The sequence below is a fragment of the Alosa sapidissima genome, chromosome 20 (genome assembly GCF_018492685.1).
Source record: "Alosa sapidissima isolate fAloSap1 chromosome 20, fAloSap1.pri, whole genome shotgun sequence".
NCBI classification, from domain to species: domain Eukaryota; kingdom Metazoa; phylum Chordata; class Actinopteri; order Clupeiformes; family Clupeidae; genus Alosa; species Alosa sapidissima.
In genome coordinates this window covers 10,494,906-10,517,648 of record NC_055976.1, presented here as the reverse complement: position 1 = coordinate 10,517,648, position 22,743 = coordinate 10,494,906, and the positions used below count along the sequence as shown (strand labels likewise).

At 42.5% G+C, this 22,743-nt stretch overlaps 3 protein-coding genes across 3 annotated transcripts; 2 read left to right on the top strand and 1 right to left on the bottom strand.

Moving 5' to 3' along the window:
• Positions 1–21: 21 nt before the first annotated feature.
• On the bottom strand, positions 22–9,201 carry srp72 (signal recognition particle 72). The gene is made up of 19 exons (XM_042074773.1): positions 9,048–9,201; positions 8,370–8,490; positions 8,119–8,242; positions 7,808–7,951; positions 7,426–7,537; positions 6,789–6,820; positions 6,498–6,622; positions 6,286–6,343; positions 6,060–6,191; positions 5,644–5,772; positions 5,259–5,331; positions 5,103–5,167; positions 4,899–4,994; positions 4,511–4,614; positions 4,322–4,399; positions 3,997–4,134; positions 3,068–3,105; positions 2,468–2,627; positions 22–766 (listed from the first exon to the last, which is right to left on the bottom strand). Exons 1-19 carry the CDS (start codon positions 9,145–9,147, stop codon positions 592–594), a joined length of 2,004 nt encoding a protein of 667 aa, XP_041930707.1. The 5' UTR covers positions 9,148–9,201; the 3' UTR covers positions 22–591.
• A 492-nt stretch (positions 9,202–9,693) lies between these two features.
• leprotl1 (leptin receptor overlapping transcript like 1) lies at positions 9,694–13,589 on the top strand. The gene is made up of 4 exons (XM_042074837.1): positions 9,694–9,850; positions 10,975–11,050; positions 11,164–11,350; positions 11,554–13,589. The coding sequence occupies exons 1-4, from the start codon at positions 9,835–9,837 to the stop codon at positions 11,668–11,670; spliced, it is 396 nt and encodes a 131-aa protein (XP_041930771.1). The 5' UTR covers positions 9,694–9,834; the 3' UTR covers positions 11,671–13,589.
• Positions 13,590–15,264: 1,675 nt separating this feature from the next.
• LOC121694458 (hyaluronan mediated motility receptor) lies at positions 15,265–22,370 on the top strand. Its single transcript, XM_042074631.1, has 7 exons — positions 15,265–15,453; positions 16,468–16,625; positions 17,312–17,526; positions 19,342–19,542; positions 19,942–20,082; positions 20,484–20,586; positions 21,595–22,370. Exons 1-7 carry the CDS (start codon positions 15,363–15,365, stop codon positions 21,631–21,633), a joined length of 948 nt encoding a protein of 315 aa, XP_041930565.1. The 5' UTR covers positions 15,265–15,362; the 3' UTR covers positions 21,634–22,370.
• The last annotated feature ends 373 nt before the right edge of the window (positions 22,371–22,743 follow it).

The following is a 22,743-nucleotide window of genomic DNA, read 5'->3' as shown; positions in this document are numbered from 1 at the left end:
CAAATCACAATAGCAAAAACGTGTGGTGCCAGGAACCATTTTATTAAGACTCTGGTCCATTCTGTAGCTTTCTGTGGTTCCTACAAAATGGCAAAATTCAGCCACTCAATAAATCGTTCTGAAATAATATTTAAGGTGAGCTCTCCCTGGGGGTTTTAAAAAAACAAATACTCTGACATTTGCATTTACAGCTTGATTTCTATTTTTTTTGGTTGACAATACCGTACAGTAATGTTTCAATTTACAGGCTGCCAAGCGATGTAAAACAAATGTGATGGGTCAGTTTGTCCTGAAGATCACCATTAGTGGTAGATAAATAGGAACAAAGACAAATAATTCATATCACAGTATGCAGTTTTACAAACATTTCGACAAAGCTCATCAATGCAAATGACAAACTTAATTAAATGTATATCCACCCAATGATAAACTTTCAACTGATGTCGCTGGGCTTGTTTAAGAACTGATAACAATACATTTTGGATGGTATTAAAAAAGAAAAAAAGAAACAAATAAAATGTTTTTTTTCCAAGTCAGTCATGATGAGTTTCCAGGGTCCATCATGGCTAATGTGGGCTTCATGATCCTCCTCTACCATCCTCCTTTTCCTCCCTTCTTCTTCTTCTGCGGCTGCTTCTTGCGGGTGGATGGGGCGGGCTTCTGCTGTCGTGGGGGGACCACGTTGCTCGATGCCGCCGACGCACTCGCAGTGCTTGAGCCTGGCCTTGGGGACGTGGGGGGGCTGCTGGCTGTTTTGCTGGCGTCCCTGGAACATAGAGGTGACAGGAGTGTGTTTACATGCATATACTGGTCACCTTTATCTACTTACATCCAGTAATTTGATTTTAAGCTTCAAAAAATAATTATCTGCCCAACATAAGTTAAGTTATACTTTATTTGTCCTATAGGAAATGTGTCCACTATTCAGGGGTAGTGTACACACATACAGAGTTGGAGCAATGAGCTCATTAGAAATGAAAACACGCACGCACGCACGGACGGACGCACAGCAATAGCTCACCCCAATTTGTGAAAAGAATCTGTGCAACAGACTTCTCTTTGACTGACGGGTGTGTGCACAAATAGCTTCAAAGATGAAAAGATTCATAACTACAGGCAATTCTACACTATTGAAAAAATAATTACTGTATCCCATTTCTGCTTATAGATCCCCCTAAATCCTGCACTGCACCTTGAAGGGAACTTGATTTTGCAAACAATCTCTTCATTTGCTTAAGTCATCCAACGCATGTTTTTAATGATCCTTTCCAGGTGCCTTTTTTATCTATTAGGCTGGGAGTGGAGTGGGAAGCATAGACAGTAACTGTAATGGGCAGAGGCACTTTGTAGGACTGGAATGGGGAGAAGTGAAGTCGATTTGAACCAGTTTGCAGTTGGTCACTATATGTACTACACAGCCTCAAGATTAGTTTGGTGGCATTGGCATGACGTAGATCAGGGGTCTCAGGGGTGTTGGTGATTGCTATTAAAACATTACAATCAAATTGTCCACTGAAATCAGAACTTAAGCAATCTTTTTGTGCAATTAATAATTTAGCTTACAATTTTTAGCATTGCCCACCATTAAAAATTCAGAGGCTGTTTTAAAAAAATAGATTAGATTCTCCAAGGAAACTGAAATGAACAAACTGAACAAAAATGTTGGTAGTGTTGCATATTGATATCAGATGAAAATACAGTTGCTTAATAAAGGCTTAGAGGCCTACATAATATTGATAATTAAAAAAAAAAAAAAAAAAAAATATTCACATAGGCCTATTATTGAGGAGTATTACCCTCGCAAAAAAGGGGTGAGGGTCTGTTTGTTTCAAATGAGTAGCCCTCCATATGATTGAGTCCTTCAGGTAGCCCTCATTCCTAAAAAGGTTGGAGACCCCTGACGTAGAACAACGGACTGAAACATGGTAGCACATCTGGTAGCCGCGCCCAGAAATTTGAGACCGTACAGTTCGAGTGCAGCTTTTGGTAAGTAGACCATACCGATCCAACAAAATCTCACTTAATTGTTTGTTTTTTTTCCTCCCCCGGATGCTTTCCTCTTTGGCCTTCTGTTGGGCTCTCCCCCAGATTGCCTTAGCTTCCTATTCAGACAATACAGTTACTTATCTCCTGTTGCGATTTCAGAATACGTTCAGAACATATTCTTTTTAATAGGTTTAGAAAAAAACATTTATTACGGAGCCGTAAAAGTGAGATAAGAACTTACGGAGCCAGTCATACAATACTGCATTTCTCTGGAAGTAAACAGTGGTCACATAAAGGCTTGAAATGGGTCAGATGTAAAGTTGTTTGATGATGTCAAAAGTGGCGCCAAAATGAATGGGAATCAATGGACTGCTAACTCTAGGTGGTCATGTATTAGCCTCAGTCCCTCCCAAAGGTGGTGGGACACTTTCTGAAAGTTTGCCTAACCCCTAGGTGGGAAATCTCATGTTTGTTCACTCACAGTTCGGCTGAGGCTCCCGACGTGGTGCCCTGTGTCCCCTTTCCGATCTGCTCCTTCTTCTTGCCCTTCTTCTTACCACGGTAGTACGAGCGCTCCCTCATGGGCAGCCAGCGCTCAATATCGGGAGTGGACTTGGGGTCGCAGTTTTTGGGCAATTTCCCTGAGAAGGGCAAAGGAATTGAAAGAAAACTGAGAAAAGGAATTGTGCTCTGTAAAAGAAAGCTATACAACGACTTGACATTTGGTTACCATTTGGTTGCAAAATAGAGCACGGTTACTAGGCCATCTACTTGTGCGATAATACCACTGTCATTGAAACACTGGCACAAATGATAATCCCAACTATTTGACCAGCTTCAGAGAGTACTGCAGCGGACTTGTTGTTTGACAGGCTGCTAGAAAAGCCTCATGCCTAACCCAGTCATTTGCTGGCTGGGTGAACTGGTCCAATATACAATTTGCTGGACACAGTTTACATACTTAGCGTATAATTTACATGATATCCTTCGTAAACCGCTGCATTTAATGACCACAAAATTAGATGCTATAGAAAACACAGCCTTCCTGTCATGAACGTCACAAAGAAATGTAAACACACACCCTTCTTTTTCTTCCTCTTCTTTTTCAGATCCCCTTGACTACAACAGAGGAAACAGAGACCGTCATTAGTGCAGGAATGGGTGTAGGAAATGTAGACGTGATGTAGAGGTAGGAAACATAAGAGTACTGCTTGGAGAGTGTACTGGCAGCCGTGGCCTACTGGTTAGCGCTTCGGACTTGTAACCGGAGGGTTACTGGTTCGAACCCACGACCGGTAGGCCATGGCTGAAGTGCCCTTGAGCAAGGCACCTAACCCCTCACTGCTCACCTAGCGCCGCTGTTGTTGCAGGCAGCTCACTGCGCTGGGATTAGTGTGTGCTTCACCTCACTGTGTGTACACTGTCTGCAGTGTGTTTGACTAATTCACTGATAAATGCAGAGACCAAATTTCCCCTCACGGGATCAAAAGAGTATATATACTTATACTTATTTGTCCTTCCATACGGCAATATGGTAATATGCAGTGTACTACAAATGGCGTTCATGGTTTTAGTGAGATTGAATCACTCTTACACATGATGGTACATGGGGCTTCATTTTGAGTAATGAAGTCAGGCAATAATGTTCTGATTGTATGATTTGCCTACTGATCATTGAAGTTGGCTACTCCTGATTTAAGATCTCTAGATCTAAATGTGTTGCCTTGAAAGTGACCAAAATGAGGCCCCAGCCGTGGCGCAACTGGCTGGGGCACCTGCACCATACGCCGGTGACCCGGGTTCGATTCCCGCCCCGTGGTCCTTTCTGGATCCCACCCCGACTCTCTCTCCCACTCACTTCTTGTCAATCTCCACTGTCCCACTGTCCTATCAAATTAAAGGCATAAAAAGCCCAGAAAAATATACAAAAAAACAGTATCATTGCCCAGCTACATTTCTGAAAGAGTTGTCCAGTGAATCTCTCTTTGGAGGAAGACGAACATGACTCACCCTTGCTCTTTAGGCAAATTCTCCCCCACCACCTTGGCTGCCTTCTTCCTGACGTAGGTGGCGCCGTGGGAGTTCTCCAACTCATCCACGTCCACGTTGAAGGCCATGGTGTCTGGAGAGGGCAGGTGCTTGCTTAGGCTGAGGGCCACACCGCTAAGGAAAGGACGGCATATTCTACGTGGGCATCAGACCAAAGTTTCTATTCAGTGCTGACATTTTGGAGCCCTACCAGCATTATCACTAAAGGTCGTGTCGTTCAGAAAATCACAGGGAAACAGATGAAATAAACAAAAGGAACGTGGAAAGTGCAGTGATGGAAGGATACGATTTTGCCTTGTCCGGATCCACTAGAGAGTACGCCGAGATCAGCTGTGCCAACGTGTGGACGTCATTAGTGTTCTGCCTGTTGAGGAGATGGCATGCGATGCATTTATTGTAATGAGATCAGAAACTATTTCCCCCAAACGGCTTCAGTCTGATGATTAGGTTCCTGGCGAGGGAGCAGAGCACTCACTTCCACAGCTGTTCCAGGTCACTGATGGCCTCCTTCTTACGGCCGTACTTCAGCTTGAAGTTTGCCGCTTCTCGGACCAGGGACAAATGGGCCGACGATCCAGGCTGAGGACGATGAGGCGGAGGATGGGGGACAAAAAGCAAGAACCAAACTAAGCCATGAACACCGCTATTGAAAGTACATGCTGTCTGACAACAGCTTCCCAAAAAGTAAGAGGAAGCATAAGGTACACATTGTATGACAGGGTAATCACCATCATAAGGTGAGCACTATATTACCACTAGAAAAATACTTGATGCATAACAGCATACTACTCTATTTAAGAGGGTAGAAACTGATACCCAGAGACACAAGTGAAAGAGGTATATAAAACAAATCAAACAAATACCTGTTCCGACTTGTAGTACTGAATGGACTGGCTGAAAACATCAATAGCACTGTCAATATCCTCCTCATGAGCGTACATCGTGACCAGGGCAGAGACCTGGAAGAGGCAACGAGTCACATCACTTACATACATTCCAAATACTACAATAGCTTTTTCAAGCAACACGTGACTTATGACTGTATAAAAATGTACTTTTAGACTTACCATTCCTTGCTTGTGCTTAAATTCTTCTATAGACCGCAAGATATCACAGGCTTTTGTGACATGAGCTGAAGGAGGAAGCGAGACGGACACATTTTATTAACAAAAGAAGACCGATGACTGTTCTTAGACACACCACTGGATGAGACTAGACATTACCTTGTGTCAAATAGAGTTGTGCCATGGTTAGTTTAATGCCAGAAGCCTTCTCAGGATGCTGGTCCGAAAAGTTCTGCAGAACAGGAAAACAAAATGATTTGATAGTTACTACTATATAATGCTATACAGTTTACATCTATATAGTATTTAATTACCATCTATTTCTTCTCTAAGGTGTAATGCAAGATGTGCAATGGGAATAGGGCAGCTAATCAACATAAAACAGCAGTTTTGTAGTTACATTCCCTTTGTCTCCACAGCATGGCATAGTGTATGATAACATGGCTTCTAACAAACAGAACAACATTTTTGAAAGAGACCAGGAGGAGAACGAGAGAAAGAAAGATGGAGACGTGGTGCGATGCGACTCTACCATACTCCGTACCTGCAGCAGCTCTATGGCCTTAGCGTGCTGCTTCTCTCGAGACAGCTGGGCCACCTGAATCAGCACCGGTCTGGGGTGGCCCGGGTTCTGGGCCTGCAGGTTCGACGACAACTTCCGACACTGATCCGCCTGTTTCAGTAAGCAAGTAAGTCAATAAACATTTATTTAGTGCATTTTCTGGCACAAAAGGTCACTCAAAGCTCTACACAGACAAGGACAAAGGCAACATAAACAGTCAAAGTGAGGTCCACGGTCCAAGTAAGCAACACAGAGCATGATGTTCCTGATAGTAGACACACACCAGAACGTATTGCCTTAGCGACAGGTTACAAAGCCTGTTATTTCAGCTAAAAAGCAATTTTACAGTATGAGGATGCATGCACGGCATCAAGTGCTGTTCCGTTTCCCACTGTTACCTGATTGGTGTACATGGCCAAGAGAGCTTTGTTGAACTCGATGGTCTGAATCTGCTTCTTGGCCAGCTTGTACTCCACACCGTCTGCGTTCGTCAGTTTCACCTTCTTCTTGGAGTCAAACACATTTTGGTCCTATACAGAACAGAGAGCAGATCATGTGACAATCGATCTGTTTATTTCCATACAGTCGAGTACGATGGAAATCTGTACGTGGAGCATAACTAACCTTGTTAATGGTGATAATATTGTTGGCAGTCACAGCCAGGAGTCCCACATCAGTTGGCCTAAAATAGGATAAAATAATATAATATTATAATATATGAAATAACAGAACTAGAACAAAAAAATTGCAAGCTGCGTTGAACTAGGCTGAAACACTAATAACTCAAGCTGACGTCTGTTGGCTGGGAGTGCGGTGCGTCACTCTTGGCCTCTTACTTGAGTTTGATGACTTGGTTGTAGAGCTGGAGCGCATCCTCGGTTCTCCCCTGGAGCTGCATGATGTAGGCCATTTGGGAGTGGATTATGGCCAGCTCTGACTCGATCTCCTCCTCGGTCACGTCCTAATGAGAATGAGGGAGAGCCAGAGAGTTTGGAATGAGGGGATCAATCCATCTTTTAACTGCAGGAATCCCCTGAGAGAATACACTGATTGGATGTTCCCATTTGGGAAAGTTTGGTGTCATGTTGCACACGTATGAAGTAAAGTGATAAGCAAGAGAAACTCACCGAGTCCTCAGCCAAAGACCTCCGACACAGATCTGTTAGAGAGGAAACAAGACAGCATTCTCAATACCTACTCCCAGTGAAATAAGTTCTATCAGCCATTTGACTAAACCAAAGGCAATGTATAGTGATTAAATCAATCTACATTTAGAAGGTACAGACAAACTTCTTATAGGCAAATCCCCCACTCAGCGACCATCTTACTTTGGGCAGTTATCGGCCAGTTATTTTCCTATTCAAGTGAATTGGGAGGCATACAGGAAGGGGTGGGATACGTGTAGACTACTGCCATATTGATGTTAAGAACTAACTCGCTACTATTTCTATGGAGGATTCTTTGAGCGCTGTGTCTCCTTATTAGAAAGTCTCTGGTACAGATACATGAAATAAAACATGCACTTAAAAGTCTAAGCTAGCCTCTATTCCTACCAGCACACAGAAAAGCCTCAATCTTCTCTATCACATATAGCCTGCTTTCCATATTAACTCTCCACTATGACCTCAGATTACAAATCATAGCATAATGATGGCAACAGTGGCTTCAGATGTCTTGCTGAGTCATTTCCTATTTGCAAGTTGCAAGATTGGAAGATGCCATTAGCAGAGCACTTGAAACAAGATACTGTCTGACCCCTCTTACCCTCAGCTTGACGGAGCTTGTTCATGGCTTCTGTGAGCTGGCCCTGGCCAATTAGAGTGCAGGCAGCATTATAGCACAGCTCATATGTGGTTTCAGGCAAACCCAAGTCTTCCTGCAGAAACAACACAGAGCAGCATCACACCAGTGTCCACACAATCAAATGCACAATAATAAACTAATGGCAATGCAACCAAATGCACCATAGGTGGAAAATCAGCTGACAGCTGAAATATAATTAGCATGCTTGTAATTCACAGAAATTAGAATATTGCCGCAAACATGTTCTTCAGAATGTACTGCACAGAGTCCTGGAAAATGACTTCGTGGTATAAATTCTACAAAAAAGCCTTCAGTCATTTGAGGCCAGGAGCACTGGACTTACCGGAGCAACCTTCTCCCATGCGCTCTGTGCCGCCACCACGGCAGACAGGTTCGTCTTCCTCTCCTCTTCATACTCGTCTACGGAGTTCCTGATTAGATCGTTGTACACCTCTTGGCATTCGTCATATCGTTCCAACCGGTACAGCTAAAGCAGAAGAAGACACACACACACACTAAATCCTGCAGGGGCCTGACATTGGACAACGGCAGTTCCAAAGCGCAGACTATCCAATAGCCACACCAATCACCACAGAGGACAGGTTGCAGGTTAACAATTAAACAAACTCAATGATCAGATAGAAGTTGACTTACCACTTGGCCATAGAGCTCTTTCAGTTTGTTGGACTGATCTGCAGCGCTCTTGATAGTTTTCAAGGCATTTTCTACTCTGTTCAGACGATACTCACAGTACGCTTTTTCAAATACTATTGCCTCACTTTGAAGAAAAAAAAAAATAAAAAAAAATAAAAAACTATGACAAAGTGTCATCACCACAGTTTGTTGACAGAGAAAACAACAACAGAAAGTCAAAGACAGCTGTAAATTTGCAACGTGACACTTACCTTGGCAGACTCTTAGTGTGAGTGTTTATGACATTCAAGGCTTCCTTGAAACCGCCATTCTGAATGAGGCAGACTATTTTACAATGCAGGGCAGTCACATCATCCTTCACTACGTCAAGTACTGTTGGAGGAAATACCACATTTAAAAAAAAGTGATTTCGGCCTTTTAACCTAAAAAACGGTCACAAAAGTGTCTAATTTTAGACAGACGTCACTCAAATGGAATGACAGACCCTCTCACTAGAGTTGTTAGTAGCATGACTCCAAAACAACCCAAGCAAAACAGGTTAGCCACTGGGACACGTAATCATTCCCTTGATACAACACTGTGCTTCCATGCCTTGCTTTGGGATAACAAAAATGCTTATGGAATATGGACGTTCGTGCCTTGCTCCACTGACAGACTAATATTTATGAAAGCTCTGCACTACAGCCTACCAATTCGCAGAAAACATTTACATACAAAACCTGCAGTCACTTCAAATGTGAGACAGCTGGATGGCTAGCTCTGTTAGCTACAACTAGCTGCTAGAAAATTAGCATGCAGCAGCTGAGAACCTATGTACCGTTAGCTACTATTACTTAGTTAGCAACATATGCTATTACAGCTGATTTCGCCATTCCGCAAACACTAAGACAACTGTAAACCAAGTATAAAACACAAGACAAACTATTTACTTTTGTTGACAGCTTTGAGAGCTCTTGTAAAGTCCCCATTTTGACCACACCGATTCACTTCGGTCCACAGCGACGCGACCGTCCCTGTGCCACTCGCCATCTTCAGCAGCGTGAATTTTGGGCCTTTGCCGTGACACAGGAAGTGATAAGAGGAACATTTACCTCTTTCTTAAATAAAAGTATTGTAATATGTTAGATTTGCAAGTGTGCTGTTATTATTGACTACAGTGAAGAGTGAACAGTGAATAATATCCACAGTAATAAATGGCAATGAACCTATGCTGTCAATAACGAATGCAACCAAATGTTTTTATAACCTGAAAGGATCAAATCATGTCTCCTACTGAATTTTGTGTAACACGCATTCACATCGTCTGTGTATAATGTTCACATTGTACAGTAGGCCTACTAGTTTCATTTTTTAAAAAAAAATAACCATGACAATCCAATCCAATATTCCAATCTTTTTTTGATAGGTTTTCGGTACTTTTTACTACTTATAACGTACTGGTTTTGTGTGGAAAGTAGGGAGAGAAGAGACCATTTTCATAATTTGAAAACGTTTGTACAAAGTGTTTCGACGTTAAATTAATGTCCGGGTTTTAGCCACATTTTAGCCATTGCTGCTGATCTTCTGATCGAGAACATTTAATTTGGTCCGCTTTGGTCTTGGCGCATGCGTAATTTGAGAAGGCTAGCAAAGCGTTCTGTTTGCGAGAGGTTCTGTTCTTTTGCAGGACGCTGCTCAAGATCAAGCAAACCCCAGATATTTTAATGTTAGCTAACAATGGCCGGCATTAAAGGTAAACACTTAAGCCTTTTTCTTAAAGATGAACTATTGATACGGTGTTGTTTTTGGCGTGAACTAAATGCTTACGCTCCATATATGTCTTAAAATAGCTATCCTGTGTTAGCTATTGCTATCTTAACCAAAAGGGGTTTGGGGTTTACGTTAACGTTATTGGTTACTAGCCTACTGGGCCCGGTCTTAGGTTAGACCACAACGTGAACAACTTGTTCTATATAAACTGATATTTTGGAAAACTATAATAATGTGTCCGTGTATGAACTGTTACGTGACTTCAGAAGCAAGGGATGTAGTCGTTAATAGCTAACATGGACAGTTAGCTAGGTATACATAGAATAGCTAGCATACAATAGCTAGCTGAAGCTAACGAAGTCATTAAGAGTACGCTAGCTTCTTGCCAGTTAGCTACGAATAAAACATTATCGGATAAGCTGTCAAGCTAAAGGGCACATTGCACAAGTGCAGAGATATAGAGAATACTGGCGATGAACTTGTAAGACATGGCAACTGGCAGTCACGGTATAGTTGTTGACTACTAGCTGACTCGCACTAACGTTAGAGCTCCCAGTAAAGAGGAATAGTGATGTGAGTGGACGCTGCTTGCTTGTACTGTTACCAAAGTTACACAAATTACTTCCTTTTAATAATGTCAACAGTGAAAACAAAAGGTGCACTTGAATGGCCTTTGTTTATAACAAACTATGGTGTAATTTCTTATGCTACTGAACTAACTGGCATCAGTCTACAGTTTCATCGTGGTCGACTTCCTATAGCCTTAAGTCATGGCACTTGATAATCCCTCTTTGAAAACCATCTGACGCATCACATGAGTTCTCAGCAGTTACTCTTTTAGCTGATGACTCCCCTTCATTCCCGACCCACAATGTTTTAACCTAAAGCTTTTAAGATGTCCTGTTTCTGTGATGAGGCAGATTTCCCTTTTGCTGTGGTAACACATGTCTTGTAAGTGTGTTGATTAAAGAACACAAGTAGGCCTACATTTCTGTATATGTTTATGTGAGGGGAAAGAAAAAAAGAAAAGCAAGTGTACATTATCTTTATTTTGTTTTCATCTTAACCAAAACATTTTGTCCAAACCCTTCTGTTTTTCTTTTGCAGCCTTGATCAGCTTGTCCTTTGGTGGAGCCATTGGACTGATGTTTTTGATGCTTGGATGTGCATTGCCAGTGTACGAGTAAGTGATGACTATGCTCATTATCCAGTAATAACAATGGTCTACACTGTTTATCTGGGTAGCCAGTGTGTGATTACGTGACCTTATTGTTTATCTTTTCCTGTTTTTTATAGTAAATACTGGCCCCTGTTCCTCCTCTTCTTCTACATCCTGGCTCCAATTCCCTACTGCATCTCGCGAAGGGTGGTTGATGACACAGACTCGGCCAGCAACGCCTGTAAAGAGCTGGCCTTATTTCTCACGACTGGGATAGTGGTGTCTGCTTTTGGACTGCCCATTGTTTTTGCCCGTGCATCAGTGGTAAGTCTATTGTTTTGGTGGCATAATGTTTTGCAATAATGTTTCATTCTAATTTGTTGTTGTGGTTCAAATGTGTTGTGAGCTAACCATGAAAAGCTAGCCATTTCCCTTTTTCTGTTGTGATTTGCTCTTGAACACTTCACTTGGGTTTTGTTCAGTGCTGTGCCATTTGTTGTCTGAATAATTCATGTTTTCCCGGACAGATTGCCTGGGGAGCCTGCGCACTTGTGTTAACCGGCAATGTAGTCATCTTCGCCACCATCTTGGGATTCTTCTTGGTCTTTGGATCCAATGATGATTTCAGTTGGCAGCAGTGGTAAAGTTAGGACCGGAGTCTGAACTGTTTTTATGACTCACATTGTAATTATTATTACTATTGTTGTCATTGTTGTTGTTATTTATGAGACCGCCCATCCATAGTTGCAGGAATACCGTGCAATAAGCTGTTAAAAGTGTCATGGAAATGTTGAACTGACGTCGTACAAACACATTAGTTTCGAACTAGCCTGAGTGTCAGAATGTGACATTTTTTTTTCTTCATGGTTTTTGGTTGGCTTTCATTTGGCATTCTGGTCATTGATCCTCCCTTGGGCGGGTATCCCAGTTTGTGATCAGCTTGGTGGCCGAACACCTTGCCATAGAGTTTGGGGAGAATGAAAACCAGGACATAACCTCAGTCTCCATGATGCTTTAAGAGCATTCATGAGTGACCTGTTAAATTCAGGCTGTAGTAAATCTATTTGGAAGAGAAGTCCAACATATGAGAATAATGTGTTGAATAGGTGGCACAAAGGGATACTCTTAAATAGTTTTGCTGCTGACCGGCAAGTAAACTACTCGGGTTAATCCTGCTTGTCATTAGGAACTGTTTAAATAAATGTTCTCCTTCAAACCTTGGTTTAGGGTCAGTATGTGTGGACAAGCAGTTGGGTACTCAAAGCTTTGCATCGCCATTGAATATATTGACAAAAATTGGTGAAAAGCTTTTGAGGACCGCTTGGCCTGGTAAAGTGTCACAAACGTAGCTTTTTACTCTGTATATGGGTGGCCGCCTCTCACATTCAGCGTAGTCAAATGCACTGTCTGCTTTTACCATGTAAAATGGTAATCAGTAACCAATCATGTAACATTCTTCTAATAATCCAGTTATCAACCTTATTTACTGTATCGCAGCATGGCACATACAGTATGTCATGGATTTGCATTGCAGGGAGATGGATGTGGGGAAAATAAGAAATCAGACATTTGCTATAAATGCCGGTAAGTTGCTGTTGGAAGTTTTGAAGACGTTTGCGCAGAGTCTTAGCCGGGGAGTTAGATATTACATGTTAATGGAATTAGCTGAGGCTAGGTCAGGAAGCATCTGTTAGGCCATGTGTACTATATTAGCCGCCCTCTCTTAGTGACTTTGACCCATGTGTGGGTACAGCACAAGTTCTCCAGCATTCACTTCTAGGTTCACTTTTTGTGCGTATTGTCTATGCTCCGTAGGAATTTACATGTTTTAAAAGACAAAAGAAAAATCCCAAACAATATTTTCAGAAAGCACTGACGAGAATCTGGTACCTCTGTCTCTCTCTCTATCTGTCTGTTTATTTATTGATTTTATTGTTTTATAACTTATCTCTTTTAGCCATTGTGTCGCTCTCCTGCAAAGACCATATTTCTGTTACATTCTGGTTTGTTCTTGTTATTATGACGGCCCTTTTGCACCTTTTACATTTTTTAAGGAAGATGTCTTGATTTTGAAAGTATTAGTTCTCGTAGCAGTTATACCAGGAGTACCTGTGTTTTGTTCATGTGTGACAAAATCTTTCTAGTTCTGAGGAAATTGTTTGCCTACCTTCATGCATACCTAAATGCACAACATTTTTGTTTTCTCAAAAACAAATGTATACTTTAGCAAATAGATCATCGGCTTTCGTAGAGGCACTGACATTGTTTATATGAAGAAGCTATAATGACATTGAGAGAACATGTCAGTTTGAATTGCATGAATCCGAACCTTGATTTTTGGTCCAAATATTGAAATGAATTGAACTGAATTGCTCGGCCTGCTTTATGGAAGACCGTAAATGTGTCTCTTGCCCATCAAAAAGCTCAGAATCTAATCGATCCATTTAACAAGAGGCTTTATGTTTATGTCTGATGCTGTTTTATATCTATAACTTTGTGTGTTCAAGGGGCTCAAGTCAACATGGTGATTTCTTTTTTAAAATAAATGCCATTTTTGAAACTATGTCAGGTGTGTTCATTTCAAAACAATACCTCTTTGCTTTGTGCCTATGCGTTAAAAAGCAGCACTTGCTTCATGATTCTTCGTTTATTAAGCGATCTACTGTAATTATATTTTGGTATGCCATTTCTAAAACTGAAGCTAGTTCAAAGAAGTGAAGGCAAACTTCACCCCAGTGAAACGGTACAGTAGATCAGTGGTTCTCAAATGGGGGTACGCATACCCCTGGGGGTACGTGAAGGCACTCCAGGGGGTACGTGAGATTTTAAAATATACATATATTTAAAAAGTAGAATCCAGGCAAAAATACTTTCTAAACAATTATATTTTAGGAAAATATAAGTTCATAAAATGAATTATATTTCAGTAGGCTATTCAATTTCATTATCCTAAAAACCCAGAGTTCCCCCCTATACCAGGATGTTTTTTTCTCAACTAAAAATGCTTTGCGCTGGTTAGGGGGTACTTGGCTGAAAAAATATTTCACTGGATGTACATCACTGAAAAAAGGTTGAGAACCACTGCAGTAGACGGCATGTTGATGTGGCCTGTGGAGACCAGGCTTTTGTCTCCCTCAGCTGGCCAAACATGCACAAGGCCTCAGGTGTTGCACTGAGGTGGAACAGGATACCGCAATCCCTACAGTACAGGTACGTGTGGTCACAGTGTAGATTACATTTCCCTCACCCTCTCAGTGTGGCTTCACTCTTCATAGTCAGACTACCGGTGGTTAGTGGTCGCTATGTTGCTTAATGTCGAATTAAAAAGGGAAAACAGACTTCAAAGAAACTTTAAAATGACTTGAGAATTCAGCAAGACTAAGTGAGCTAATGTGATTTTTATAAATAGTAGTGCCTAATGTACAGTTCTCTGTGATGCGTACATTTTATAAGGTTTATTTATATGCACAATTTACTGGGTATCTTGACAGCCATACAGCCACTTTAATCAAATTTTCAATATTTAATTGAAACAATAGATATTCTTGATCAAAATGACTGATCATTGTATCAATATGCAACTACTATACATTAAGACCACTCAAGATAAGATTTTGCGGTTGATTTACAGAGCTAGGGTCGACTAAGTAATTAAAAGTGTGAGCGAAAACTAGTCAATCATACTCAGTAGTAATAGTAATAGACAGCTGTCTGAGCATGTACAAACAGGTAGTAATATATCCCCACATAAAGTGTTCCAAAGGTGATTAGATATCACAAAACGAAGATCATGCTTTGATTCAGGATTTACAAATAGTCTTGTGCAGTTCTCAGATAGTCTTTACTTTGGGCTAAGGTGTGGCTCATAGCTTGGTAAGAGTGGGCCAAAACGGCCAGCTCCAGCTTGCCTACGACACACCTCAGCCTGAAGGTAAAGATTTAGCTCTGGTGACAATTTGCATATTGGAAGCACGCTGTCGGCTACAATGCCTGAATGTCTCAGTGAAAGCAAGATTCTTTCTGCATGTCTATGGTTGTGATGACATTTGTGTTTGGGCGACAAAGACAATGACCTGAATTCGTCATGTCTGTCTGGTTGGCCTACAGCCTACCCAGTGACCTTTCTCTAAGGAAGACTATCAAGGTAAATGCATGGACTTGTCCCCCCTGCGTCGGAGGGTGGGGTGGGGGGTTTCATTGCCTGTCGGCTGATCAGTAAATCAGTGACCTAACGCTTCCCTCTCCCAGAGACGCCAAGCCGGTACCGAGCAGCTGGCAGAGGTTGTGGGTAGAGGAGAAGTGGACAGAGGGCAGAGAGGGGGACAGGAGAAGAGGAATGAGGAGGTTTTTCAGAGTCCACAGGAATGAGGACTACAGCCAGATCCAGTATCTCACCGCCAAGTGCACCCGCCTGTCACAGGAAAATGGTAAGTTTACCAGAGTCTGCAGATCATAAAGGATTGCAACTCTGTTGTCCTTGGAGCGCCTGTTTAGTTGTAGGGAAATATCAGATGCTATGGAGACAGTGGTGTTTTTCTCTAGGTGCTGACTTTGTTGACCGAGATTTTGCACTGACTGTGAAGATTCCTTTGTGCACATGGTTTTCTTTCTATTAATCTTATCCCCTCTGTCTTGACATGGCATTGGGAACCTTGTGCACTAACTGACATTTAATGCAACACCTCCCACTTAACTGGAAAAAAGTATCAAAGTTCAGATTGTGCCTGGGACGTGCAGGAGTAACTAAGTTAGCCATCTTGAGATGTTTTGAATGTTATCAGAGTTTAATGTATGCTAGAGACCATGTGCTGTTCTGAGACTGAATGACAAGTCAAACAAACCTGTCAGCTGGTTTCTTCAATCAGAAATGGCATCTCTGAATCAGAAGCAGCATGTGGTTCTAGTTCTTTTTGCATGGTGCTATATGAGGTTCATAATCTTGAGACACATTGAGACATAATTATATTAGTCAGAGCTTGTGTCCTGTTTTATCCTCTTTCTTTAGTGTAATTATGTGGTAATTATGAATTTGAATATTTCTTCCCTTTTTAGTTTCAAACATATACTGTATATAAGTATAAGTATATATACTCTTTTGATCCCGTGAGGGAAATTTGGTCTCTGCATTTATCCCAATCCGTGAAATAGTGAAACACACTCAGCACACAGTGAACACACAGTGAGGTGAAGCACACACTAATCCCGGCGCAGTGAGCTGCCTGCAACAACAGCGGCGCTCGGGGAGCAGTGAGAGGTTAGGTGCCTTGTTCAAGGGCACTTCAGCCGTGCCTACTGGTCGGGGTTCGAACCGGCAACCTTCCGATTACAAGTCCTAGCACTAACCAGTAGGCCACGGCTGCCTAACACTATTATTATAATTAAAATAGTAAAATGTTGTGGTGGATGATGATTGTGGCCTGGGCCCTGTCTCTCTGGTACAGCAGTGCTGGAGAGGGAGTGTGTGGCGGCCAGGGAGGGAGAGAGGGCACTGCAGGCTCAGAAGGACGGTCTGACCCTTCAGCTACGGCAGAAGGAACAGGCCATCCTCGAACTGAGGGTCGAACACGACCAGCTGGTTAACCAGGTCAACCAGGAGAAGGTATGTTTGTGTTTACTAATTTTCTTAAATACCCAGGTAGTAACATGAGAGGGTATGGACCTCTAACGAACTACGGGCACCTGAAAATAATCCCTCACATGTCCTGGGACTGTGCACAGAAACATTTTGGTGATTATGCCCTAAAGTTGCACATTAAGACATGATTTTGCTGCATAGCAAGGAACAGCATCATTTTAATGTACTGTATTGCCGTTTCATGTATTTTGAAGGAATGCATTTTTACATTTAATGTATTGTAATGTAGTGAAATTATGTTATAGTTAGGTATTTAGGAGATGCTTGGTCCAAAAGGATGTTTGTGGAAGTTGTATTATATCATTTATTCAATCTTATTTTTAAGATAATCTGTCGTAGCAGCTCTGGAAAACTGGTACAGCCTAGTGTGTTTGCCTGGGCTGGTTGCCTTTGAATGCATTTAGCAGACATTATTCTCACTATCACAATGTGTCAGTTGCCATTTATAAATATTTCCTGAGAACTCAACACAGATGTAAGGTTTTGGCATTTGGAAATACCATTTTTTGGCACATCACACAACTTCTCCACATCCATTTTCAGAGAAAAAAAAGTTACCAAAAAAGTAACATTTCCTCAAAAAGAATGAAACCTCACACCCTTCCCTGATTCTGGGCACCCGACGTTGCTCCCCCCCCCCTGCCCCACAGGAGCTGGTGGAGATCCTAAAGCGCCGCGTGCGCTCCATGGCGGAGGAGAGCTGTAAGGAGGCGGCCCTGCTGGGGCTGCAGCTGGAGCAGGTGGGCAGCGAGCTGCAGCTGCTGCTGGGCTCTGAGGCGCGGCTGGAGGGCCTGGTGGAGACCCTCAGGGCCCAGGCCAAGCACAGAGAGGCCCAGGTCAAGGGGCTCAAGGCACAGCTGCACAGGTACAACTGCAGTGATGTGTTTTTAAAAAAAAAAAAAAAATATATATATATATATATAACAGAGTATTTATTATCTATATTAATCATGTTGTATTGTGTTTATTGGAATGATTCCGGTAACAAACACACTCAAATTACTCTGTCATACACAGATGTACTTGTTAGGTACACATACACTATCTCTAACATATCCACACACACACACACACATTTGGTTCTCCTTGCTGTAATTCCTTACCAGATTGCTTTTTAGCCACAGTTTTGGAACAGGGCTGCCTTATCATCTTTACAGAGATATAGCTCTCCTGCTGGGAGTATTTTTGTAATCTGACTCTAACAATATAGATTTCATATAAGGTTAGGTAAATATACTGGAATCATAAACCCATTACACTGTTTGGAATGTCAATGTCAGGCCCACAACATGCCCGAGGATGCTTTAACATATGCAGGCAAGTCAGGTAAAGCCCCTAATTGGTTGTTACGTAAATTGCACAGCATGGGCCCCGGGTTTACATAAATTAGTGCTCTTCTGTGATAGTCAGGGGTTTTGTAGGCTAAGAGCGTTCTTGGAAAATCCGATCGCCTCAGGCTGTTAACCGGGGTTTAGCATTGAGAATGTCTCCAGTGCAGTCAAGTAGGCCTATGTTGACATTGCACATTGTGTAGAGTATTTCAGATATAAAAGCCATATTTGACCTTTGTCTTGGCTCATTCCCTTTGTAGCCTATGAAAATAGTGGCAAATGAATAGGAAAACTGGTATTTTCATATGTCAACAATCTCAATAGGGAAAATATTACTGCAAATATGCACATAAGCACAGGCAGTGGATGGATAGTGGGAAACCTGGATGAACTATTGAAAGGTAACCGTTGTCTGGACTGATCTGGGGATCCCCTGATGGGCGCGCGATCACTCGACGATACATCCGAAAACCGATATGGCCTGACAAATGGTTTTGAATAGGAAAAATGTTCCTGACAAAACAGGAGGGTCCACCTAGCCGAGAGCCTAAAACATGGATAAGCATCTCCTCCAAACATGTGTTCCGCTGGCCTGTTTTAACACAAGTTTCATCCATCTCGGACGTCCTGTATCGCTAAGCGTAGAACAAAAACACACGAGTTGGGATTTGAAAGTCTAAGTCAGCGAAAGCGCACGGTGGCCTGCTGTGCCAGTAATTTGCTGACTGTAGAAGCCTACCCTAACTTGGGGAAACTTGGACATGACTCAGGAAGCGTTATCAGCCTGTGGTGACTGCTAGAGTGCTGTAGAGCACTGCCATGATGCTGATAAAAAGGGGGGAGCTTGAAGTTCAACACCCCCCTGGAGGCATGTAGCACATTCCAGATGCTGGAGTTGAGGGAGGGGGGAGGGAGGGGGGACGACGACTTATATTGCTTCATGGTCCTGTGGGGCATAATAGGCTAATTTAATGATGAATCATGTCTCTTGAATCTGTGTAACATAAGCTTTACCTGACTGTCCAGGCTGTAGGTCATCTTTGTTGTTGGAAAAAAAAGTGATGTTGTGAAGTGAAAAATTGACCTCTGTGGATTGTACCTCAGTGGGATATTTAATTGCACACAGTTCATTATGTCTTTGTAAGGACTGCCAAGTATTTATAGGCCTACAGAGGTAATAGATGGGCGAAAAGAACACTGAGCTTCACTTGTTGTTCCTTAATATTGTAGGCCTGTACTTAGCAGAGGGGCTTTCATAAAGCTGCACAATGCACATACATTCTTTTTAACACGTTGGGACAATTTTCCTCAAGCATTAGCCTAACATGCCCCTCTATCTTGATTGACAGCAAGAACCGGGAGTTGGAGGACGTCCAGGGTGACTACTCTTCCCTTACTCAGGAGCTACAGGACATGCGCAGCGCCCACCACAGGACGGTGGAGGAACTGCAGCATGAAAACGAAGGAAGCCTGCAAAAGCTGCGTGAAACGGCTGAGCAGTTTGAGTGGCTATGTGAGCAACAGCGTATCTGGATGTGCGGCTTCAAAAGGTAAGAGCAAATGGCAACTATAGCCTACACTACAGGTGCCCTAATTAAAATCATGGGCAAAGTGCAAAATCTATCAACACGCAAGGTTCTTGTGCATGAACTAGCTACATTGTGTGGCATGGGAAAGTTTTGAGGTCTTGCCAATGGTGTTCAATTAGCAAATGGATTTAGCATAGTTATAGAATTAGCTTTACTTTGACTAAAGCTTAGCTCAGTGGTTAGAGCGTTCGACTCCCATGACGGTGAGTGTCGAGGTGGCGGGTTCGAGGGCCGTGAGCGGTTTTTTGGAACCCGGTTTTTTGCACTCTGATGCTTTCCTGAAGCAGGTCGGCTTTATTTGAAAGCTGTGCATGACAACAAAAATACCTAAAACTGGTGTGTTCTGGTGTGTTATTGCAGATTCAAAGATAGTCTCTCCGAGGAGAAGGAATCCTTGATTCTTCAAGTAGACAGGTTGCAAAAGGAGGTCACTGAACTGAGGAAAAGCTCGCACTCATCAATCCAGGACCCAGAGGATGTGGACATTCCACTTTACAGCCGGTCAGCGAGGTTCATGTTGTCATTTTGTATTGCTATTTCTGTGTACTCAGAAGGGTAATAAAAGCTGAAATTTTGTGCTTCGTTACAAACCCTTTGAATGAGGAGTAATAACAGCAACTGCCAGAGACATATCCAAAGTCACACATGCTCCAAGAGACTGTACAGTGTACTGATTTGTGTTTCCTGCCTCAACGCACTAGACCTGAAAAAAAGGTCTGGAAATTGGAAAACTTTTATGCATTGGAGAGAGACAGAGCATATGGGCTATATTTAGACAATCAGGGCTACATTTACTCAAGGAGAATCAACACAATCAGGGGCCGGGGGAAGAGGCACTCCACTGATCTGATTGCCTGCCCGTTACCCCATCCAACATCTCCCCCTCTTTCTCCCTAATGCAGAGAGACCCCCTGGGACGTGGACGTGATGTCCGGCCTGCAGGCCGAGGTGGACAGGTGGAGGGGCATGTACGAGGAGCTCTTCAGCAAACTCACGCCAACCCAGGTGAGGATAGGACAGACAGAGATGTGTCCAAAACAATAACTGACATCCACCGTGCTACATATTTAGGGTCACAGAACAGAATACAGTTGCATCAACTACATTAGTAATAATCATCTAGAAAGCATCAACTACAGTAACCGATATAATGCTTCATACCTTAACCTCACATTAACCCAATCATTGAAAAATCAATGGAGGTTGTTAAAGGGGAATCCATCCGTTAACACTTCACAGACTCCGCTATAAATCAGTGTATGATGTAGACTGAAGGCCCTAGTGACAAATGACACAGTTGCTGTATATTGTACGTATCTATATAGTCATTGGGCTGACAGTTTTATCCTAAACGTATTAAAGCTTTATATTTTATCAGTAGTGGGCCCCTTGAGAACTCCTTACTGGAGTGTACATAATGCTATGCTATACCTGTTGAATCATGGCTAGTGCATATATATCTTGCTACGCATACCTCCCATGTAGCGTGATGTTTTTCTAACTCTCTCAAAGGACACAAATAATACGATGAGCACTAATGACATCAGCATGTCCCCCCCTCCCCCAACCCCCCACCCCCCCACCAGTAGTCTCTGTTCCGCTGCACGCAATTTGCCCCGCAGTGCATATCTTTGGATGGTTACTTTTCTAACGCGGGGCAGATGTGACGGACTGTTCCACAACGGCAGCCTCTGCTCTGGAAAGCGATGAGAGGATGTCTGAGGATATACTATATCTCCCTATTTCATATTAGCCAGCACCGAAAGGACATACAAGAAACAGAACAGGAATTATGCCTCTTAAATTAAAGGAAGATTATAAAACAACATTGTGCGCCATACCCACATTTCACATATATCTACTGTGCATAAACATACATAAACTTGGACTGGAGCAGCTGTAGAAGTTTCCATGCTGCCTCTTTTTTTCTCACAGTAAATTGTGAGTGCTTTGTATGGTTTATGTTCATTGCTTTTGGCCTGCTGCACCTACAGTTTTATTTTGAGTTCTCAGGGGGAGGACGCTGTCAACGGATACCAGAAACCCCCGTGAGGACCCCGTGGAGAACCGACGTTCAGCTCTCCTTTTTTTTTTTTTCGGTGTCCCTCTTCAAACTTTTTCTCTTTTTGTCTTGGAGGCACTCCTAATGCCGAGGCTGCTGTGGATGGCTGAGTTCCCGGTGTAGTGGAAAAGCCCATTCCCCTGGACTGTCCCTCTCTCTTTGTCTCTCTTTCTCTCTCTCTCTCTCTCTCTCTCTCTCTCTCTCTCTCTCTCTCTCTCTCTCTCTCTCTCTCTCTCTCTGTCTCGCCTGTCATTACTCACCAAGCGTAAGATGAGCAACTTGGCCTCCGAGAGGCTCTTCTGGGCCTGCGTCCCTGTAACCCGCGGCCTTGCGATAGCGTGGACCTAATGCACTTACCTCTGTATTTATCTGTTTGCTATTGTCATGTGTTGACTGTCTAATAAGGATTATAAGCGCCTCCAAGACAGCCCAGGGACCTTTCTGTGGATTGCTGTGCTTCCAAGTGAAAAAGCAGACACACAGTGGATAACTTTGTTCGGAGATGATGTGACATAGCGGAGAGTAGTGTTTGATGTGTCTTGGCTAAATGTAGTCCAACAACATTGTCATGTAATCCTTTAGATCCTTACTTGGCTACTTGAGATTTGTTAAATAAATAAAGATGTTTATTTGAAGAGTACTATGTCAGGAGCTACATAACAGCACACTGCACATTCTACTATTTATACAATGCAGTGCTTAACTAGTGATTTACTCTTTCCTACATTGACACAGGTTTATAAAGCAGTTTGCTCAAAGGATCATGTGGACATTGGATTTGTTTTTCTCATCTTTTGGTCAGGTACATACTTACACTGATATATGAATGTAAATGTGAATGTATGCAATTCATGAAGTCTATGTTATTTTCACAGACATAGGAGTATGCAACCACACATAGGTCTTTATGAGGTGTTGATACTGACAACACAGCTGCATTTAGGTTCTTTTAATCATCGGGTTCACCAATGTTTCGACAAACTGTCTTCATCAGAATACCCCAATGAAGCTACATTGAGTGTGCGGAACTCTGCTTATATTCACAGACACCCATACATAAATATATCTACACACGTACATGTGGTGGCACGACATATATC